Source organism: Patagioenas fasciata, chromosome 2, assembly GCF_037038585.1.
Source record: "Patagioenas fasciata isolate bPatFas1 chromosome 2, bPatFas1.hap1, whole genome shotgun sequence".
In the NCBI taxonomy this organism is placed as follows: Eukaryota; Metazoa; Chordata; class Aves; order Columbiformes; family Columbidae; genus Patagioenas; species Patagioenas fasciata.
The window spans coordinates 113,306,700-113,331,023 of NC_092521.1; the positions used below are offsets into that span (position 1 = coordinate 113,306,700).

Genomic DNA, 24,324 nt, shown 5'->3' on the forward strand with positions numbered 1-24,324 from the left:
TCTAGTTTGCTATAGAGAAAGCTTTGTCTCATCCTGTCCAGTTGTGCACATAGGATGTAAAACAACCCCTCGTTCCTCTCTATGAGCTGTGTGGACTACAAGTTATGCCTCTGTGGGGCATCATTGCATTCATTTCTGTATTGGAGTCTGTGGAAGCAGTTAAGGGCCTGTTGTGTTTGAAGACTTAGTTCTGGTTATCAATGGTTTGTCCAGACTGCTAAACTATCACAGATGAGGAAAGGGCCTCCACAAGATAAAGAGTTGATCTAGATGAGTTTTTTCCTCATGGGAATGGGAAGGGTCTTTTCATCTACCAAAGTGTTTCTTGCTATGGTTAATATTTGTCTATGCAGTTGCTTTCTTGTATAGACACCCTCTACGTTCTTTGTTTTCATATGCCTTAGATTATATTTTGCCTTACTACCCTCTTGGCTTTGGGGCATTTAGATGCGAGTTCTGATCGTGGAACTGATGGGAGCGTAACTGTGCTTCCCCAGCCTGATTCTTTTGCATGAGATTTAGAGCAGCTATGAGTATAGGAAGGGATGACCAACAGCTTTTCCTACCAAGACTTTCACTTTTCCTTTATACAGCCTTTTCTGGTATACCCATTCTGCCCCGTCTTTCTCCTTTTTCTTTTTTCTTTTGCTTATTCCAGTTTATGGCTCATTGATTTCATAAGTCATACCAAGACCTCAGGTTCATCCCCAGGGCATAGAAAGCTGAAATAGGGATGTCGGCATAAAAAGAAAGTGGAGATGACTTGGCTTTATCTGCCAATCCACAAATAACTTGGTGAACGGAGTTTCTAGACATGAAATCTGAATGCTATTTTAGAAAAAACAAATTTGATTCACTCCCAGTTCACTTTGGCTTCTGCCAATGGAAGTTAGAATAAAGAATGGTATTGACAAAGCACTGCAGAGGGCAAAGTAGTTCAGTGGTGTTGTAAACTGTTCCTCTTGGGGATTTAGAGCCATCTAACGCAACCCCTCAGGTCCTGATTGAAGTGGTCAAGGCTGGGGACCCAGATGACTTATTCAGGGCATAACCCCAGAAAGCATCAGGCTCCTGTGGTGTTCTGGCTGCTGCTTAAAGCTGTTCTTCCTTAGTGACATCTCTGTGGCACACTTTTTGCCTTCCTGAATTTAATGAATGCCCTAGTCAATTTGAAAAGTGTCTCTGAGAGATAAAGTTTGGTCCTCTGTGCCAGCAGGTTGATGTGAGCCACCAGATACCAAACCTCACATCTGGAGCACATGTTTCAAAACATGACAGACTACCAGGAGTAAGTGAGCAGTGCGAGTGTACAGAATAACTACCCTATTAAGAGGAACTTCATACCTTTGAGATATGAATGATAAGGAGCAGTTCTCATTTCAGAGACAGACACATTTTGTTGGATATTTTTGCTACATATGCATTGCACAGGAAATTTCACAGCTGAATGTTTTCTTCCCTGACATCTGCTGTATAAAGATGTGACAAAGCTCTTTTCAGAGCAGCCTTTGTTTTACAACTGTGGTTGTCTTCTCCTTCACATAACATCATCAGTTCATGTTATGAGTTCTTGCTATGCTATGTACAGTGATGGCCTGTTGGCCTCTTCTCCACGCAGGCAGAATTCCCACTGGCTTCACTGAGCCATTGTCTGAGCGAAGACTTCTGGTCAGCTCTGAGGTCTGTCCTGTGGGCAGAGCCGTAACCCTTCCAAAAGTTTGCTATCATTGCTTCCAGTGAAGTCCAGCTCTTACCACAGAACTGCACTGGCAGAACCACAGGGTGCTATTGATGGGAACGTGTTCATTAATTTCCTGCCACAACCTGAACTCTGACGCCACCTGACCTCAGTGGGCAGTATGCCCCACAATGTAACAGAACCATAATTTACTCCAGAACATGTTCAGCCCAGTAGGTATTACTGAAACCTAGATAACTCTCTTCCCTCTCTTCAATTCACAGCTACCTCATCCCTGAACTCTCAGCTTCAACAGCTTCAGCATCTTCAGCAGCTCCAGCATCAACAGCAGCAGCAGCAGCAAGGTCAGCAGCAGCAGCAGCAAAGCCAGCAGCAGCAGCAAGGTCAGCAGGCACAGACGCCACAGCCAGCCCAGCAGACCCAGCAGCCACAGCCACAGACGTCAGCGCCACCGCAGCAGAACCAAACACAGTCCCAGAGCCAGAGCCAACCACCTCCGGCCCCACAGTCCTCCAACTCCCCTCAGAAACCCAGCCAGTCGCCAGGGCATGGCCTTCCATCTCCTCTTACTTCACCAAATCCATTGCAGGTAGGATGCTGTGTACAGATCTCTGACGGTCTAACAACAGAAAGTGCATACTCTCTCACTGCAAAGGGAAATCAAGCAAAGATTATACCTTTTGACCATACAGGCTGAGAAATTCCACCACATATTGATTAATCCTTACAGGCATGCAGTTTAGAACAGCTCAAAGTCCTGATAAGACAGAAAAGCATAACTAACAATGGTCCTGCTCTTCTCCTTTCTGAAGAATAAACATCTGTTGCTCTTAAAGTCCATGGATTCAGCATGTGACCTTCGCAAATTATGTTTGCCCAGCAGTCACACTTTATGGTAACTTATAAGGACAGAAAAGTTAGCTGTTCATTAGCAGATGATCCTGACTGTCCCTAAAAGAAATAGATCTTCTGATGGTGGACATGTGCAAGGCATCAGTGGGTTATCCTTCATCTTGAAATTACAATCCTAACATTTATCCTGCTAAGAATCAAATGCTTCTGTTAAGAGTCTCAGTATATCCTCCAAAGCTAAGAATGCCTGTTCAATGACACAGATGTCTTTTAACAGACGAACAGCTGTGGCACCCACACTGATGCTGGGCTCTGCTCACCTTGGAAATCCTGGGCAGAAATAGGAGAGCTCCAATGGTCCTAGTTTCTTATACTTGGGTGTTCTTGCACTACATGTGTCATGCTATATTCACGTCATTCAAGAACAGTTTTGACTGTACCCACAAGTATGATTCTGAATAAACACCACAGTAGTCTGTGAAGTGAGGAGTCTCTTTCACTGGGCAGTGGAACTACACTTAGAAGCCAGCAGTTTCTATTCACTGTATTTTCTAAATGTTGAGACCCCACTTTAAAGGTTTTATCCACACTGATGGATTCTGCTCCATTCCGTGCAGAAATTAAACTGCATTAGCTTAATAATTAAAAAATCCTTTTGCAAACAATTAAGGGAATTGGTTTACAAGAAGCTGTGTTTGCCGTGTGAGAAGTTAAACCTGCATTAATCTGAGCTTCAACTAAATTGCATCAAATCTGATTTTTAATGGTTTAGATAATAGACTTAAAAGTCTGCAAGAGATATGTTCTTGCTTCCTAAACTTTTTCTTATAGTAGAGCATAGTGTTTCTAGAGCTGCTTCTGTGGATTGTCTTAAGGGCTACTTAGGCACCACTTAATGCCCAGTCTATCATGCTAGTGAGTGCTTCGGGACTCTTTAGTATGCAGATTATTGACATACAGAGACAGGAGTATTTCCAGAGGAGCTTCTGTTACATTTTATTGTCTTGGTGCAACTGTAATGTATGCATACTAACTATATACATGATATGTTGCCAAAACTGCCTGCTAAATATTTTGCTTCAAAAGGCACTCAGTTTTCCAAATAAAGGAAAGGCACATTTAAAGTAGGAGTAAGGAGGAAGTGGTATTATCTCAGTGAACATACCTCAAGAGGGTTGTACTAACATTGAATCTGAAGTCTTAGCTCTCATGTAGCCCCTGGTTGCAGTCTAAATCTCAGATGAATCCGAGTACTTCCAGTCTCATCTGTCACCTACAGGTACAGGCCAGTAGAAGCACTTTCTACTCTTAGGTCTCCATGGTCACATCTCACTTGCAGAAGTACAATAAAAGTAAAACCAATAATTCATTGCATGGGAGGTGCCACTGTCAATGTTTTCATGGAGATTCCTTGTTACATCACTCTCTTCAGCATGCTTATCCTCACAACTACCCTTTTGAAGGCAGTCTGGATGTGTCAGACTCAACAGAAGTAGAAAGAGTGAACTAAATACTCTTCAGGCAGTTTTAGTTTGAACACTATCCCTTAAACCTTTTAGGAACTGGGATTAAAGTTAATGAAAGACACCAGGGTGAGAGGTCTGGCATTCCCACTGGGCTGAGCTCGGCCAGTACTGCTAAGCCAGCTGCGTGACTGGGACAATTTCAGAACACCAGTCAAAGGAATTAGAAGTCATTAGCTGTCAGATCTGGCTCGGCATTAAAGATTTACTAATAAATTGGGGGATAAGTATTTTTAATGTTCTTTTGTGTCTGATCCTCACCCTTTAAATAACCATGAAAACTCAGTCTTTGTGTTCACATCCGTAAGAGAAGCCAGAATTCAGCACTGTACTTCAGTCCTCACCTTAGCGATGTGCATAGGGCTGTTAATTTGACCTTCTAGCCATTTCTACAGCACTTCTACAGCAAGCATAATACTTCTCAAGCTTCCCTAAGAAATACTTAAGAACCTGAAACTTGCTCTGTCATATTGCTGAGAATGGTGAGACTCTTTAATATGCAAACAAGTAACACTCAGAACTATTTCCAAAGGAACTGCTCTTGCACTTTATAGGTGGCTTAAGGATGTGTTTGGGCACTTTACTAAAGCAGAGCAGTGGTAAATCTCCTCCATGAAATTTGTCTTTCCATTCTAAATCCTGCAGAGAAAAGCTGTTTTACCCCTGTACATCTAGCTTGAGAACTGGATCTGAAATTGTTTTCTTCTGCACAAACATAAAAAAATTAAAAAAGAGTGAGCACGTTTGCAGCAGTTCATATATCCAGTTCGTAACAGCTACTTAGAATGTGGATTTTTTTGATGTCTAATGTCTTAACTTAAAAATTGACCTAGAACAAAATTCAGAGATATTATGGCCTCTAAGGTAATGTTCTTTATGAACTAGAATGAAATGGGTTTTGTTTGAAGAATATTAGGGGAATAAAGATCAACTAAGTTAAAGTTTGACAGCTTAAATTTCATTTCTGAATTCTTGATTTTTTTCACGTGGGCTTTATCGTCTTACATTATTCAGGATCTGTCTGAAAGATATTAGTTTAGAACAACGCAACCTCAAAAAATTGTCATGGAAAGTCAGTGATTCAGGAGGATGATTGTGTTTGTTTCAAAAAACTCTGAAGGATAACAACAATTACATCTCAAAATGTACAGATGCTGTCATGTCCTTCAGAAGGCAAATTAAATGAAAGTGACTTGCTTAGGTGTACCTGGGTGAGGTACTTCCTAGCTGATCAGAAACTAATAATACCAGTGCAGCATACACCAGCTAAAAGTCTCAGAATGATTCTTGTCAGATCATGCTATAATACTCTGCACTAATTTTATCACTGTTTTTTACTCAGTTCAGTGGGCTTGACTGTAGTTACAAAACTATTATCTTTAAGAAGTCTTTTAATGATTGTGTAGAAAGATGACAAACCTTTCTTCAGGTTCCAGGACCTGGATTCTGTGCTGACATTAGCAATGATGCTCTGGTAAAAGCAATCCTCTGCAGAACCAGGGTCATTGCTGATTTACAAAAGACAACAAACCAGAGGAGAATTGTCAAAAACAGAGCAATATTTCAGGGGGTGGTAGGTTGGGTGGATGATGGAAGACTTTCATCCCTTCATTTGAAAATGGTGAAATTCCTCATATAGATAATCATAGTCTGATTTTTATTTTTGTTTTGTCAATTTGTTGAGACAAAGGAGTCCAGAGGTGAAAGACAGCCTAGCTCATGTTGTAAATTGGGGACTTAGTTCTGGGAAAATACACTTCTCCAAATAAGCTTCTGCTGTGAATGTTTAATGTTATATGGGTTCTTGAATGGTCAGCATGTTGCAACTTCAGAGCATAGTTAGCACCTCTTACAGAGTTTCCATTCAATTAAATTTCCAGAGCCGTAAGATCTTGATTATATGCTCTATAAAATCAGATGAGCCAAGTACTAAGTAGCCAATTATTCTGCTTGACTACCAGAATAAGGCGCTTTGTATCAGGATGTCAAGGTTTAAAGCAAGGCAACAATAAACTGTGGCAGATGCTCTCTGTTGTCTCCTCATTCACCCCCCTTTTTGATAGGAAAGATGATAGGGAGGAAGGAAGAGAGACTTAGAGTTCAAGTTGGAAGGGTTTTAAAGGACTTTACTAATGCTACTAATAAACAGAGAAAAGACACAAAATATACAAAACCAATCTTGAATGTCTGATATGGAGTTGGCATCACTCCAGTGGCGGTGGAGCTGGGATCTGGCGTGGCTCCAGCAGCTGCAGGGCAGGCACCCAGAAGTCATGAGCGGGGCTTCACAGCAAACCAGACACTGGATTTCAGGGATGCAGGGCCTGAGGCCTATAGATTGCAGGCAGACAGACAAGGTCCTCTCTAGATGTCAGCCATGGTCCAAGAGGAGCGAGACCCTCTTATATGGGGGGTATGACGGTTATGGGATGGAATACTCAGTTGATCATTTTTAGTCACCTGTTCCATCCACCCCTCCTGGCAAACATGTCCCATTATCAGTTAACCTTGGTTACCATAGTAATAAATCTAAACATGAGCTTCTTCAGCATTCCGTTGGTCCTCTTATCAGCACCGAGCACAGTGTCCGAGAAAAATACGCAGTTACTTAGAAGGCACTTAGAAGAACTTAGCTGAAAGGAAAATTCACTAAAAGGGAACTGGTCTTGTTTTCAACAAAACCAGGACACAGGAACATAAGCAGCTCCAAATGAGGGATGGCTTCTGGTGCTAACAATCACTGTGTATTTTAGTGGTATGGGTAAGATGAACGTACCCACAGCCAGATCTACAAAGGGAGAGCTGCACTGTAGGAATAGAAGAATTCCCAATGATTTCTACTGCTCTGTTCATGTGTGAATAGGAACAGACAAACAGGAAATCCCCCAGGGATTGCCCCACTGTAAAATTATTCTGACCATTTTCAGAACTCTTTCCTAAAGCACCTTTTTTGTCATAGAAGCCTACCTACAATAACTGGAGCTGACGGAAGATGATGAGCGAGAAAAAAAAAATAATAAAAGGAGGCAAGAAGGGAAGCGAGGAGATGACAACAGCAGAAAAATCTTCCAAGTAATAGCAGACTCTAGGATAGCAAAACCAGAACCTCCTTCAGATTAAATTTTCATACTAATCTTAAATAATGTATTTGGAACTTCAACTCTTTTATAACAAAAGAGAAAAGAAAAGCAGAAAGGCTGAAACACACAGCTGTAAATGAGGGAGAATGTGCACACAGATGCCTCAGGCTCCAACAGTCACAAAATCCAAATCGCCAGTTCCTTTCCCACCCAGCCTCAATCACTGGTAAGCTTCTCATTAAGGAAAGATCTACTTTAAGGAAGTCTCAGTGATTACTGACACTTTGATAAATTTACATATATTTAAGTTGCAGAAGAAACAACCAAGTATCTGTTGGTTGGAGGAAGGCAGCTGGGATAGGTTTGCAAGGACTGTAGTCATGGGCTGCCTATATGTCTGTGTTCACATCTAAGACCTGATATATATTTTTCTCTTGCTTATTGAATTCTGAAGTGAAGAATACTTGTTCAAGATTATGACGCCAGTAATCCCACTGAGGTGTTTTTTTTTGTTTCGTTTTGCTAAAATTATCTAGCCTTCTTCCTGCATACGATACTGTGAAAGATATGAGTGCCTGAATGTGTTCCCACGTTACTTGTTAACCAGTTTGACAAAGAAATATTTTATAAATGGTGAACAAATTCAGTGCTTTTAATCCATTTTCCAAAATTTCCTAATTTTCGTTGTCAATAGGGAGTGAAATATTGCACATCACAAGGCAACAGGTGATACAGACATGTACAGCAGACATTTATTCAGGAAGGTTCGTGCCCATCTCCTGCTTAGAGTGAGCCTGTTGAAGTGTTCATCTTAGGAGGATTTCCAGCAGGTACTGGCAAGACCTAGATCTTAGCTCTAAACTGACAGCATGGAAACTCCCCAGCAACCAGCTAAATTCAGTTAAGCTTGGTGAACTGTTTAGAATATTGTGCGTGTTTCATCCCCTGCTCATTTCAAAGAGGTCCAGAAAGACTTAAACATCTTGTTCTATGTACAGTTTTGGATTTCTGGGTATTCTTACAATATTTTAATTTTTGTGGGTTGATAAAGGTGATTTAATGAGTGGAAGAGGCAAGTACTTGTGTAAAAATTTCCAGTGGCTAGAAAGTCATGGTCATACTGTTGTACCACCTACACACACGCTTATTACCCACTGTGAACGCTGTTGTGATGCAGGTCCCCTCCTTTCATTTTTGTGCTCTTCCTTTTGCCACTGCAGTAGTTCTGTGAACCACACAGACATTATTGTTCACAAAATGGAACCTTGCTTGAGAACCTGGCTTTGAGTTTCAGTGCATCCAGGGCCTCCTTTTCTTCTTCTCCTTTCACCTCTTCTGGGCATTTCTGTGATCCTCCTTGTCCCTTCTGGGTCTGCTACCAGCTAGGCCACTCTGACATGGCAATGTGGCAGTTTGTCCTGGCTGGACTCCCAGGTGTCACCACACTGTGCTGTACCATGCTCCTTGGCCTCGGTGCACGGTGCAGAGGCATGCAAGCTGGTTTCCTGGCACAGCTAGTTTGTTTGAGGGCTGCTATTCTTTGTGTCTACCTGGAAATGCAGGGGTGTTGTTTCCACAGAAAGGCAAGCTTCAGTTCTGTGTAAGACTGCATCCATCCGCAGCACTGAGTAGGGTTTCAGATCTTCTCAGCTGTCTTCCTTCTCTTAGAAGCTCCCTGCTTTTGGGGTCTGGGGCTTCACACTGTAAAGCTGCATTTCAACAGAGCAAAGAAATGATAGGCTGAGAGACTTGGGGTTGTTCAGCCTGGAGAAGAGAAGGCTCCAGGGAGACCTTATTGTGGCCTTTCAGTACTTAAAAGGGGCCTATAAGAAAGATGGGGACAGACTTCAGACTTTTTAGTAGGGCCTGTTAGGACAGGGCAAGAGGTAATGGTTTTAAATTAGAAGAGGGGAGATTCAGGCTAGACTTGAGGAAGAAATTTTTTACAATGACAATGGTAAAACACTGGCCCAGGTTGCCCAGAGAGGTGGTAGATGCCCCATCTGTGGAGACATTCAAGGCCAGGCTGGATGGGGCTCTGAGCAACCTGATCTGGTTGAAGATGTCCCTGCTCATTGCAGTGGGTTGGACTAGTTGACCTTTGAAGGTCCCTTCCAACCCAAACTATTCTGATTCGATGTTTAAGGGTTCTCAAGGAGACTTTATAAGCAACTCTCTTCATTCCCTGAGGAAACCTCTCAGTTGGAGCACTGGTCCATCCAAATCTACTCTGCAGGTGTTGCTATTTTCAGAAGCACAAGAAGTACTGATGTCTGACTCACATTCAAAGCAAAGGAAATTAATCTTCGAGCAAAACAACTGGCATTATTAGCACCCAAGAGGCAAAAACTGAGGCTAATATAGGAAACCATTTGCTAGAGAATTCTCTGAAGGAGAGGAAAGAGTAGCTGTTTGCCCAGAAAGCTCTGACTTCTGAAATGGGAGCTTTTAATAAATTCCCTAAAGCAACTGAAGTATTTAATAAAGGGGGAAATAAATAAATAAATAATATCCTCCCAGGACAAATTTGGGAAAGGATCCATATCCCAAAAGGTTGTCAGTTTCTAGAACCTCTCTAGGCAGAGATGAGGACCTTCGGGGATCTTAGGGACAGAAAACAATGACACAGCCCCTCAGATACTCTTTTGAATCCAGTGAACCTGTTTTGCTGGCATTCATTTATCTTAATTTTTCCTTTCACTCATATTTCCAAAAATTTTCAGGGATGTAGAGAATATCCCAAAGAATTAATTTATTTTCCCCTACTTTTCATACCCCTCACCTTTTTGTAATAAAGAAAATAAAAGATTGCAAGTCATCACAGTTCTGCAAGAAAAAAAATTCTTCTACTTGGAAGCAAGTGGACCTAGTGAATGCAGAGAACCCAGTGGGCTTGCTGCATCTGATTGAGGAGCAATATTCTGGAAGTGGTGTAACCCTGATGTTGTGTCGTTTGAGTCTCCTTGTACAAATAAGCACCTAAAAGATGTTGCTCAGCTTCCAGGCTGTGTTTAAAGTTCAAAATTAAGCCTTTTTCAGGAGTATTGCTGAGGTCTATCAGAGTGTGCATTTATGTATTCTGTTGGTGGTTTTGGCAGATGCAGTTTAGGACAGGTGTTTTAAAAAATAATACTACTTTCATTTTTTTATTGGTAACCAGAATGTTTTGAAAGAGTGACTAAGCACAGGCCTGGAGATTATGAAATTTGCTTAAGTGTTAATGGGTTGATTGCTGAGTTACAGCCTGCCGTCTTTACTGGAAATTGATTGACTGGTGCTGCAGGTCTTCACACTTGACGCTCGGATTTGACTCGAAAATTCTGCCAAGTCTTTTACTCTGAAATTTATCTTAATTAGATCTGAAAGACCTGCCACAGCAGAATAGTCACACCGATTAAAATGAAAAACAGGAGAAATTACTGATCAAATTAATCATAATGTCGGGTTACAGCTGTAGGTCTGATGTAATTTGCCACTCCAGTGAGTTACATCGGCCCAGGCAGAGGAAAGAGAGCTGGTTTTACGCTGATCCGTAACACCAGGCAGCTTCGGGCAGCCCATCAGGACGTTTATTCCATTCATTCTCTTGGCTTATTCTGACCTTAGTGCTGCAACTAGAAACAAATTAGGCAAAAGAAAAAAATATCCTTTTATCCAAGGGGTCGCGCTGGAAACATGAGCTTTCCAAAGCCGCCTTGTTTTGGTTTTCCCCTTTCTCCACCAACCTTCTGCTTTTGTTTGAAGTAACCAACAATTAATTATGTGGAAATTGGAAAATTAAAAGATCAGAGGTTATCACCTCAGGCACAAGTCAGAAAATGTGTATTTCTAACAGCTCCTGGTGAGTTGGTATATGAAGAAATTAGGATCATTTAAGCAAATGGATATATAGCAGCATATGAGAACACACGTCCTAGCAGGTAGGAAATAACAGTCAGACTTGATATCTTATACATGTGATGATCCCCAAATTTATTTTCATATTACATACTTGTAATATACAACATTTACTATAAACTTAAAAAAAAAAAAGTAGAAATCATTGGTTGAATCCATGTTAGTATTAGATAGGTTGTAGGGCTTAAGGGGCCTGAGCAGAAAATTTTCATCTAGAAGAGAAGTCTTCTGCAAGTTTCCTAATATTTGTTCCACCAGCAAGGTTTGAAATATTTTTTGAAACAAACTACCTTGTAGTAGCACTGTATTTTTTGCTACTGATCCAGGACAAGGTCATTAAATTAAGATATTTGAAAGCAGTTGAGAAAGGAAATTAAGTAACGACAATAAGAAGCTAGATTAGCACTGTGAGTCTCAGGGAAAAAAAAAAAAAGTCTTACCTTTGAAATACATACAAATTTTTATTTTGATACTGTAATAACATAAACTGATAATGAATTTTCTAAATGATTTTTCTTTTCCAACAATGCTGTAATTCCACTAAGTTGGTTTCTCCCCTGCCCAAAAATTCATTTTAATTTTCTATTTTAGGCCTGAGTAATGCAAAGAGTGGAGGATAGCTTTTGTTTAAAATTAGCTTAAGTTGTATATAAACAATTTATTACATTGAATTGCCTAAATATAGTGATGTAGCAAAAGAAATTGAAATAATCTTAATTCATGGTAGTGATTTGAAACCTGCTGAAATACTTCATCATTTTTAAACGCAAGTTTTGTTTGCTGAACCATTTCAATATTCCATGTTTTATCTGCATTTTCATCAGAAGTTACATCTTAAGTCAAAAGAAATTCCTGCAGGACAGGAATTTGACTTATTTCTGATAGCTTAGACATGATCAAATATCCTGTGAGGATTCCAGTTGGAGAACCAAGATAGGTTGTGTTTGTGAAAGAGACTGGAAGGCAAAGCAGAGTTTCCAGAAGAGAAAAACTGATGTATGAATATAGCACATCATATATTGCCAGGATTATCCTTTTACTAAAGCAATGATGATAGCGCATTTTGGTTCTTAAAGGAGCTGAAACTCCTTAAAGAAGGTATCAGTGCTGCAGTGTACCTGTTAAGAAATACTTACATGCTTGTGAAAAGCATCAGGGAAGTAGTCAGACCTGGGAGGATCGTAGACATGTAGCAAAAATACAAGATGCTATAAAGAAAACCCTAAAATGTGGGCCAAGTCAGAGTACAGAGCAATAGTCTGTAGTAGTGATAGCCAATACGTTGATATCAGAAGACGCTTCTGAATGAACATGATAACAAGTGATATAAAAATAGTTGCTAATGGTTTTATGATTTTTACCATTACCTTATAATCCCATTTTCAACCTGCTGGATAGCCAAATCAGGCTGGAGTGCTGTCTCTTCTTGCTCTCCTTCCAGTTTGGACACTGTGGACTGATGGCTCTAGCTGGCACAGGACAGGAGGTGTCAGAGGACTCTTCTCCTCTTGACCTTTGCCCAGCGGACACCCCTCAGAGAGTCAAACAGAGCTGCCAGTGTGGGTGCTCCAGGGGCTGTAGGGCAGGGGGGGCAGAGGATGAGGAGTGGCTGTACTGGGATCAAGGTCCAGGATGCATCTGAGGGTGCAGCTTCCAGCAGTGTAGAAGTCCTCAGAGGCAGGGCCTGATTTTAGGGAGGAAAGGGAAAATGTTTGGGGGAGGAGGAGATGGGAGAAAAACAATGTCTTTGTTATTCACAGTGCCTTTATTCCTACTGACGTTTTCCACTGGGAGAGAGATACAACAACAAAAAAAATCAGAAGGGAGACACAAAAAACCCATAAGGACTGGCATTGTGAAAGACTGAAATAGTGTCACTTGATCACCACTCTGGAATAAGATGCTGTGTGCATTTCTACCCTACCTCTATCTGCAACTTTTCACTTTAAAGCGAGACCTAATGCTATCCTAGGGAAGCTTCTCACAGTTCTCAAATGAGACAGGAGCAAGCTCAATATGCCATTAGGAAGGTTTCCCCCTCTTCTCCCTCCTCAACTTTATAGGATTACAGCTTCCTTTTTTTTTTTTTTTTAACTGTCTGCTGACTATGAAACATGTTCTTCATGAAATCAAAATGTGTCTGACAGAATTTTCAGTTCATGTAAAACAAATATAAAAATAAACAAAACTTGAGAAAACCAAGCCGTTCCAAAAATCCTTGATGTTTTCCCCATAGACATTCAAAGAGTATGTCTAGGGGGAAATCACTGGTACTTCAAATATACGAGCATGTATAGTGATAACGTGTCAGTCCTGTAGACCCAAACCTGGCAGTCCACGCTCTCATGAATGAAAACTACAGGGAAAGGAAGGGAAGGGAAGGAGTTATTTCACTGACACATAGAGTCTGCATATTTAGCACTAATCTCGTTATCAAGTTACACCTTTGCTTACTGAATTCACTTTTGGAAAATAATTTACACCAGGAAGCAAAGTGCTCTAGTAAATGGGTGGTTGGAGTCGGGAGCACCAGGCTGCAGTCCCAGCTCTCTCACTGTCTGGCCTGTCACTTCGTCTTTCTGTTCTTTTGTTGATTCTCCCACCGTTGTTTGATCTCTTTAGACCCTAAACTTTTAGAGTTTTTTCGGTATAATTCAATGAGGCCTTGATCTAGGCTTCTAGATACTGCTGAAACACTGGTACTACGAAAGCAAGGAATATTCAAAAGAGGAATCACATTGCCCCAGTCACTCACTCGCTGAATTCAGTAGTAGTATTGCTGTTGACTTCAGAGGACAGAGAATTGGTATCCATCTTGTTATCAAGCATATTGAATATTTTGAAGTTTCTGTCAGCTGCTCAGTGTGCTGTCAAATGCACTAATGAAAGGTTTTCCTAAAGTTAATTTTCCTACTCGTAATACAATAACCAAATTTGCTTTAACACTTGAAAAAATCCATCCATACTAAAGAGAATCAGTTGCTTAATCCTAAAATTAAAGGTTATTGCATGCAAGAGAAAATAATTACATGCTCAAAGTATGGAAAAAGAAAACTTTTTTAATATGTAGGTATTTGTATAATTAAAGACTAATCAAGCATGAACGCTGCTGACTAAACCAGAAAATGAGATTGTTGGCAAGCAATATTGTAATGTAAATGCCATTTTTGTTTAAGTACTAAAAAGCTGGAGGAATGATATCCTGAACAGATTAAAAGCAAACAGCATTGATAATACATATTTATCAGATTTCAGATGCAACACACAGAGATTTTTATATTTTACATGCAAAATATATTGGCATTGAAATATTCAGTCACTTTTCAAAGGTTTGTTCACATCTTCACTTTAAAATGTTGAAAAGCAAGCACTCACTAGTAAGAGAAACAGCTTTAGAACTCAGTCTTAACCTGTAGCAATGTCAGTAATCTGTAGGCAATGGAAAACAGCTGAGACTTGCTAACATACTTAACTACAAAATGTATAAGATCAGCTCCCGAGGCTGGAGAGCCGGAATTTTGATGGTCTTTATGTATGTTTTCTTTTTTTCCAAAATGTTCACATTAATTTTTCAAAAAGAGAGAGAAGCTTCTCAGACTTCAATCTTTGCCATGAAACAAATGCATAGTAAAGTATTTCTGGAGGACTTATGTAGATACAGAAATTTTCGCAATGTAACCACCATTTTGTTGTTGAGCACTGATTTAGTTAGAGTTTTGTGTCTTCTTAGGGCAATGCTTTTAAATTTGTGTAAAAGTATTGCACTAGTTAAATAGGCTCATCATATACCTTTGTGTTTTCTTACTATAGCCTACATCTTGTTCCAAAGTGGATATAGAGATATTTTGTTACATCAAGACTTGAGGAGAATAAGGAAATGCTAGAAATGAAGTACCAAATGTGTTTCCATTCGCATCCATTTTCTTTCTGTTTCACTCTTCCCAGAGCTGGCACTACTCAACATGCTGAAATCCAACAACAACCATGTCTTAATCGAACCTGGTCATGCGATAGTTGAAGCTAATTTAAAACGTCCTTTGACATCTGTGAAAAGAGGCTAAACCCCAATGGTTATGATAGTAAGGCAATGAAGACCTTTGCTGTAGTATGTGCGCTGTGGGCCGTTGCATCATTTGTGTTGATGTGTACCTCCTGTTGTTTCCTCAGACATTTACTTTTCAGAATAATTTTCATCTCACTTGATTATGACTGAGAGATACAATAGTGTGTCACTGACAGAGTTATCGGGGGAAAGTGACAACAGGGATTTTTGAATTTAAGGCTGCCTACAACATTATCAAATTTTTCCTAGCCTAGTGTAATTATATTCTATTAGCCTTTGGGCAAAGGGAGTGTAGACAAGTTAAAATTCAATAATCCTGTGCAAAAGTCTAATGCTAGTCTCTTGAATACGCATTGATCTAATTTTCACAGAATCATAGAGTGGTTGGGGTTGGAAGGGACCTCTGGAAATCATCTAGTCCAACACACCTGCCAAAGCAGGTACACCTGAGTAGATCACACAGGAATGTGTCCAGGTGGGTTTAGAACGTCAAATTTTCAGAAGGATTGAATCACTCCCACTGATACGAACTGCAGAAATTATTACTTAGACACTGAAGGAGCAAAAATAAAGATTTCAATGCCTGGATTTCTTAGAAAAATCTTACTTGTGTGTATAGGTTGTATCCCAGGGAACTGACAATTTGCAAATGCCGAAACTCAGACCAGGCCAGCCAGGTACATACAATAAATATCCTGTGTTTGTCTGAGTTACTGAGTTCTTAATAACTTTACAGATAGACATATTAATTTTTTTGTTTTCTAACTGCAGTGTCCTATAAAGTGTAAGTTAAAAGAAGGGTTTACCTATTTATTTCTAGAAGGAAGATTACAACAGTTTACTGAGGAAAACATGGTAACATGTAAATTATTTAAAGGCTGGAACGGACACTTTCACAAGTCATTAAACTACCCTATGTCTTGGAACACAAAGAGGTTATCCCTGGGATATTTATCTGAGGGGTCTGCAGGTCAAGAGGGGAATGGAGTCAGCAGAAAAAGAAGCAGCTACATACAGAAAGAGCAATTATTCACAAAATAAAAATGAGTATAGCGGTTAGAAGTGTCAGCATAAACATCTGAGATGCCTTTGGTGGGGCCATTACTTATGAAAAAAGTCATTATTGCCATTTTGCAGTAGATACCATGTACCTATTTCATGGTAATCGTGGCTCGCGCAGCATTCATTTATATGGAAAACCTACGAAGAAACCTGAAGCCACCTAGTGAAATGTAGAAGCGTCTCCCAGCATTCTGGCTTTGTACTCTCTGACAAGCATCAACCTAAACAGGCCCTTAAAATGCTCAACACTTGTATGTTTCATCTCCATTTACCTTCATGAATCAATAAGGACATGCAAGCCTCATCTTCAGTGTGTGGTTTTGAAAATCTGAATCAGATTCTTTAAGTTAACAATATCCTTCACTCCAAATCATAGAAAGTAAGATCACAGTCCTGGTTATAGCCTCACTTGGAAGTTCAAAGGCCAGCGAGATGCTGTTCTGTGTTCCAGGAGTGTCCAAAAAATGTTGCCTTATTTTCAGATAAGATTTGTGCTTCGTCTGAGCAACAGATACTGAAATTTGCACATTTTTTCTGGACATGCTATTTGGAGTTTGTAATTTCTTCACAGGGGAAAGTCTTATATTAGGATTAGGCAAAAATCAGACCCAAGGGTATTTCATGGTCCCAACAAATACTTGACTCCAAACAAAAAAAAAAAAAAAAAAGAAAGCAGAAAAAACAGGGTAGCTGACAAAGTTTCACATGGATGAAATAAAACTATGAAGTCTGATCTAGTGCATTACTTTATCATATGCACATGCACACCTACGCTATTTGAGAAATCGGATTAAAAATGAAGGGCCCAAAACTGGGGAATTTTAGTACTACTGAAACACTTTCTTTGTGAGCTTATGGAGGGAGAGACTTCCTAAACACGATCAAAATGCCTACTGCTTTTCAAAAAGTTTCAATTTCAATGGAAATAATAAAGTGATAAACTTTTCCATCAACATTTTTAAAACCTATTTGCCAAAAAAAAAAGGTAACAAAATATTTTAAATTAATCCTTATCTTGGAAATCACCAGGGGATTCAGAAATACTACCTGGTGCTTAGAAAATCTGAATCTGACATTTTTCCAGTAAACTGGAAAGCTGCACACTGTTGAATATAATCTTCACATTAGGGTGCTGTTTTTAAATTTCCCAGGGGGGTGATTCAGCGCATCAAGGCAACAGGGGTAATGATCTGAGGAGGAGACTCCTCCCAAAGTAAAAAGAAAAGATCAGTACACTTCCCACTTCTGACAGCTGACAGTCCAGGGTTTGCCCTATGAAATGAAAGTCAGCTGTGCCAGGGAAATGGTCCAGCGCTGAGCAAAGGAGCTTTAAATCAAGAGCTGAGGTTTGTAATCGTCAGGGCGATAACCACCCCCATTTTCCTACAACCTGTACCTTTTCAAAATGCTTAGCAACCTTCTTTTAAACAGCTAAACAACTCAAGACATGTTTTTCATTAGTTTTTGTTTAAAACCTTCGATTGACTGAAAAGCAAGTCTATTCATGGCATCTGGTGAAATCATCTCATGAAACAATACTTCAGGTTCAAGCCTTTTGCTGCACCCAGTTCAGATGGGAGGCTTCAACCATATTCTCCACGTGCTGGTGAATGCCCTGATTTGACAGAATAATGAATGCTTGTGGGCTCTTACTTTTCTACCTTGGAATATAAATAGTTGACTGTTCATTAGGCCAGAAGTAGGGCTTAGCCTCCTACCCGTCCCAATGAGCATGGTAACTTTTACAAAAGAAACAATTCTAAATAACAGTGGAGAAAGGTCATGACTCTGAAACTTACTGTGTATATGTATGTCTTTTCTGTTTGAGAATTGTCTGCTGGAAGTTTAAATGAACAATTTGTATGAGTGCTAGACAAGCCCACAAGGAGCTCTGTTATATATTCGAGATATAAGCTAAGACTTGTTTAGCTTTGTTCTCTTTGGGGAGAAGAGGGGCTGAACATACGGGTTACATGATATTCCATCAGTTGTTTGAATGTGAGAGCTGCCAGTTTAGCATAGCATGAGCAATACTTTTTCTGGGAGGGCTGGCTGACGTTTGGGTTGTGTCTGGCTAATGGATGAAGCATGTTTCCTCAGCTCCTTTAAGGGGGAAGTTTTTAAAAGATGATTGATACAGAAAGATGAGTATAAGGTACATAGGGAGGATAGGTCTGATGAAAGTTGATCACATTTTAAAAAAATAATTGGTATCTTCCGAGGATAAGGAATGATCTTTAATGTAGGTATTGAGTGACTTCCTATCATTCAACACTAATTTTAATATAATGGAGTGTTGAAATGCTTCTAGAAAGTCCGGTTAAAGTAAATCCTTAAATGTCTAAATGTTAGCTACAATAAGATTGAGATTTTATGAGCAAAATTTGACTTTTAATGATACTAGGTCAATACAGACTTTAAAAAAACTGGGAATTACAGGTTCTGAAAATAAAGTTTTAGCCTTAGTGCTTTGATAAAGATCCATGACCCCTGGCCCTTTAAATATTGAACTCAGACTGTAAAAATATCACTTCTTATTGATCACATGGTTATTAAAGTCAGTCAAATGCTCAATTTATATGTCAAATACTTGTAATATTTCCTGTAAATATTAGAACAAAAGAAGAGGGTGATAATATCATTGCATTCAGTTGCATTAGATTTATTCAGCTTTTCATGACTGAGGAATAATAAAAGTGTCACTAAGAAATGCATTAAATATGCCAAGCATTTATCAAGACTAAATTAGTTTACAGCTGCATCATGTATGTGGTGTATGTGTGCGTTGGTTCATGTATACAAAGACAGGATCACACCCATCCATGTTACGGAGTGTGAATATATATATATGCCATGTGCTCTCATTCTCTCCTTTATGTTCACCTTCCCTGTCACATACTTGCAACCCTGGAAGTGTATGGTTTATTTGTTGAATCACAAAGAGAATGAGGAAACTTAATCAGTCAACAGATATTAATTAAATGTTAAAGGCAGGTTTTAAAGTGCCTTCAATATATATTGCTCCTAATGACATTCAAGTGTGCTTACAAGGGAGGTCAGCAGGGAGATCTTTAGATCTCCTAGGCTCCCCCAAGATGCCTTTCCATAACCAAATGCTTTCATATGAGTAATCGAAAGAAACCTTTAGTCAACCACTGGGGAGTCTTTACAGCCTGACTTCGATTGGAGTCTGAGTGCAGGCCTGTGAGCAGGAGGTGTTTGTAAGCATTTCTAATGGCATTTTGATGTACATGTACAAAATTGATGTCGGAAGGATCATTGTAAAGTCCCAAACAGTGGAATATTGAGGACATTTTCAGGTGGCAGTCAGATTCTGGCTGGGTGAGCCCAGTATATTTTCTCATGTCACAGTTGATTAGGTTCACAGGGAAGTGGAAAGAGTAAAAAATTCTCTTATTACTGCAGCAATGCCATATCAGCCTCTTTTCCCTTTGAATGCAACATTAGTTTTTGTCCAGAACTCTAACTGCTTTCTACAGTTTGGGGAATTGTAAAGCAGAAACAATTTTCCCAGCTAGGCTGACCTTCACAGTAATGAGAAATGACTGGAATTTCTCTCTATTTCTCTAACATTTGGGGAGGGGGGGTAGGAGGAATGTGTTTGTTTTACCTGATATTATGTTGTGGGTGTCTATTTGGCACTTTGAGCCTAATTTTTTTCCATTCAGGAGATTACATGGACTGTTGCACCATCTGACCCAGTAGCCAGCCCTGAAGTGTATAGAGAAGTGATAGTAAGGCACTTTAAACCTTTTGTTATCGCAACAGCAATAGCTTTTTGTTTCAGCCATTAAATGATTTTTTTCTTCTTTTTTTTTTTTTTTTTTTTTCATGGGATGGCTATTTTCATTTACTCTTCAGTACTTGTTCAGATGATAAGCAATGATCTTGGGAAAATTTAAGATTCATTAGAGGCCAGGCAGATGGGGAAGCCTCAAGACGGAGATGCATCTGCAGAGTGTTCCTTGTGAGGCTGGCGCTATACTGCTACAATGCTGATCATCTCTTGGGGACGGGATATGAAAATTCTGCATTTCTCTGCAAAGCAACTTGGTACTATGTCTGAACAGTCTTTAACAGCAGCACATCTGGCTAGAAATGTGACTTGTTTCCTTGTTCTTCCCAGCTGTTTCAGAATAAACCTCTTTCCCTGTGGAATCTGAGGCCTCTAGCAATGCACAGTGGTCCAGGCTAGGGCTGCCCTGCAGATGGAGTAGTAGCATTGCGGAGGTGTTAACATACCCAAGCTACATTTTGTGAAGAAAAATTCAATGCCAGGAAGAGTAAAGGTTCTACAACAGGACATTAAATACAACGAACCACCCAAGTAAACATGCAGGATCTCAGGCACACTTATCCAGCCTCTGCTAAAAGTCCATACTGCTGCATCTTTGTTGTGGCATTGTCATGAACTAGATGGGCTCAAGTGGGACTCCACCTGCTCCTTATTATGGTGTAGACCTATCTGCCACTTGGCATCTGTGCTAGGAAAATACCCAGAAGTTCCTGGAAATGGGCACAGATCAAAACATTTCAAACAGAAGACAAATTGGATCCAATCTGTGGCTGCAAATCACTCCAATATGAAAGCTGAGTGGTAGTTTCAGGGAATTCATAAATTTCAAGAGTTTTAATTTTTGCGTTGTTATAGCTAGGGCAGGCTATGGAAACATCAAAATATTATGGAGGAGGCAGGTTTTCACCTGTTTTCACCATGAAGAAATAAAAGGTCTCAGGATATTTCTAGGAGAAGTTTGTATAATACCCTGTAAACTTTCAACAGTTTTACTGTACCCCTCTACTTCTACTGTAATCTGAAAGGTCCGAAGTGGTGAACGTATTCCATTAAGTTGGACTTATATTTTCCTAGTTAATATATCCAAGTTATGATGTTAGGACGTTACTTTGATTCCATGTTAATAGTCTGCAATATGGGGAGCAAAGTCAAGAAATATTAAACTTTGTGATCATGCTGTAACTTCTGGAGTGTAATAGCTCATTAATTGCAATTAGTGGCGCTCTGAAGCCTCCACTTTAATTTTTTTAAGCCTCCAACATAAGTGACATGATGTAATACTGACAGGTGACTTTTTTCTGATCTCTTCCTTCACTCAGAAATATCCGTATGTCTGCAGCTCATGGATTATGAACAAGGTCAATAGGGAGGAAAATACTTAAAATTGCTGGGAACATTTCCTTGTGTTGCTATAGGGCATTACAGGAGGCTTAATTTAGATGCCATTTTTCTAATTTTCTGTTAAACTATTTGGTAGTCATCCTTGTCTTTCTTTTCTTGTCATTTAGGGCAGATGTTTCTTGAAGGCCTCAGCAACCTATTTCTTACCCAGTACTGCTTTCTCTCTGTATTCTCTTTACTCCATACATTTTTATCATGAGTAAGAAAGATTGGATTCCTGTGCCCAGTAAAATGAACAGAAATAAACTAAAGCAAAATCTGAGTGGATCGAGACAGATCTGCTGGCCCTTAGAAGTTTAGATAGAGTGGTGGTAGAGAAAAGCAGCAATCTCAAACAGTGCTTGATGAAATAGTGCTCAGATAATGCCTTTACCTAAATTAATTACAGGAAACAGACTGATAATCTGAAACACTTTGTTCTTTTTATTATTATTATTATCAATGTCCTGCTTTGTTCACTATTTGCAGTGTCCCAGTGTTCAATTCATGCTCCCATCTATAGCTAACCTTTATGAAGACTCATAAAAAGAGAGCATATTAATTCACAGATGTTCAATGCAGATCAATATTCATTGCAAAGCAATTGCAAACACATCATCTTCCTTCTTCTATTGACAGCATTTGTCAGATTTTTTGTCTAGTCCTGAGTCAAGCCCTAAATCTGATTCTATACCAGTGAAAATCAGGACCAGCCAACTCTGTAGAAGGTCAGGTGCAACGCATCAGTACAAAAGCAGTGTGAGATTGATGCGAGTGGTTGTGAATTTTGGGAAGTTAGTCTTCATCCCACAACTAAAACTTTATGACTGTGACTTGTCTTCATCCTGGAGTTTCTCTTAAAATCTTTGGGCTTGAGAAAAGTTGGTAGAGCTCTCAGCACAGCATCCCGTTCAGAGCCGTCCCTGCCTGGAGACTTTAAGAAGGTCCTTCGTGTCGTAAGGCGGGATCTGATCCTGGAAATACAAAAGCATACCCTGATTCCAGGACTGGTAAATCAATGTCTGGTACTGACAGCCCTTAGTGAGAGAAGCACTCTCTCAAGCATTTCTTCTCTGGCTGGAGTGGGAAGATGTACACTGTATTGAATTTGCCATGCAAGGCAAGAGATACTCCAACTTCAAAAATAACAGCAATGTCTCCACATCAAGTGCTTCGGGATTTGGGTTATACACTTGGCAGTTTTGTATTTTTTTTTCTCTCCTAAGTAGCAGTGACAAATCACTAGGTTAAGAACGTACCCAATTAGGAACGAAAGGTGTTCTACCTCCTGATCTCTCTCCCTGGTGTGCCCATATTCCAAAGCCACATTGTCACTACTGCATGTTAGGGGCTAAATGAGTGTAAACTGATCATCCAGTCTCAAAGCAGTGGGCTAAGGTTTAATTATGCTTATTAAGAAAGGGACAAAAGTGCCTAAGATGTGTTGACCTCAGCTACTGGGCTATGTTAAGTGTCATTGTCACCGTCAACCTGAGGCCATCTTCAAATTGAGAAAAACTAGTGGGTAGGCTGCCATAATGAGGAAGAACACGAGAAGTGTGTTTGTGGGGCCCAAATACATGAATGGCACAAAGGGGTTGTGGCTGTCCTGTCTGGCACTGGCAAGCAGCAGGAGCTGGGTCTCACCCTGCTGACAAACTGACGATGAGGAATATCGTATCCTGCATCTCATCAGGCCCCACAGGTTGAGTCCTCACACTCCCCATGGCTGTTAGGAATTTGCTCAAATTCCTAAACCTTTTGGATGCTGAAGGAAGCAGCCAGGGAAAATGAAACGTGACTAAATACAGGAGAAATAAAAGCAGTATATAAATATTGGAAATGGCGTTCATTCCTGGCTCTGGCCTGCAGAAAGCAGATGAGTGCCACTGAAAACTGTGGAGAACCAGGACATTACTGCTCTCTGCCCTACACCTCTGCAGGAAAACTCAGCATAACCTTTAGTGAGTGATCTCCTGAATGCAAATGATGTTCATAGCAATTATTTTGAGGTTTTTCTGCCCCTCCTACTGCCAGAATTAATGGCACAGCAGCAGAATGAGCAAGTGCTGCATGGAAGTGTCAAAGAATGTGTGCCATAAATGTACAGTGGCAGCATGCACCTCATCCTGCTATAATTTCATAAGCAGAGTGCCCTTGTAGAGATAACCCTACCGCTCATCTTTTTGTTAAGAGGGTCCCTTTCTCAGCCCATTTTCTACACCCCAGCACATACCCTCTGGACTTGCATACTGAGCCTTGCTGCCATGCCAGTAATTCTCCTTGTTTTTCCTTTGCTGAATTCCTTCCAAAGAGCCTAGGAGCGTGCAGCCAGCAGGCCCGGGCAGCAACAGGAAAGTCTTCCCAGAAAACAGCAGGCTACTAACCAGCTGAAATGGGGGATTATAGTATCCTTAGGTTGGGCAGAAAAGAGTAATGTGTAAAGCATGGAGTAGAATTACCTGCCTCTGTTCATCCACAGCCAGGCTCACTCTGAGCACCACACTCTTCTTGTTGCAGCATTCAGAGATTTCTGAAGCTCTAATGATGCTGTTAGCACTTACTCCACTTCTAGCTGGTGAGGAGGCATTATCATTTGCTGGGTTTTCCATTCTGTCATTAAAGTAATATTTTTAATATACAGGTAGTTCCCTTTCACCAAGCTAGACAACACTGAAAGTGAAAATTCATTACATAAATCTATTTAGTATGAATTATTGCCCCAACTCTGCTAAGATGAGTATGCTTGAAAGTATTACTGTTAAAAAGATTAAGGAAAAGACAGCTTTAAAAACTTTTTTTTTCTTTCCAAAGGTATTTCCTTATCTAGACTTTTCCTATGTCTTAGTCAGTCCGTATTTTAACACAGTAGTTTTGCCCACCCTCCATCACAGTGTGCCTTACTGGAGTGTCAGAACCAAATCACAGCGATCAGCAGTCGTACTGGCTGT

At 40.0% G+C, this 24,324-nt stretch overlaps 1 protein-coding gene across 5 annotated transcripts in view; it reads left to right on the plus strand.

The window, feature by feature from the left end:
• Positions 1–24,324, plus strand: part of POU6F2 (POU class 6 homeobox 2) — a 308,579-nt gene that overhangs the window by 203,949 nt on the left and 80,306 nt on the right. For all 5 annotated transcript variants that reach the window (XM_071804758.1, XM_065832112.2, XM_071804755.1 and 2 more), the window contains exon 5: positions 1,963–2,288. In XM_071804758.1, the coding sequence (XP_071660859.1) occupies positions 1,963–2,288 (326 nt within the window). The remainder of the gene's footprint in view (positions 1–1,962; positions 2,289–24,324) is intronic.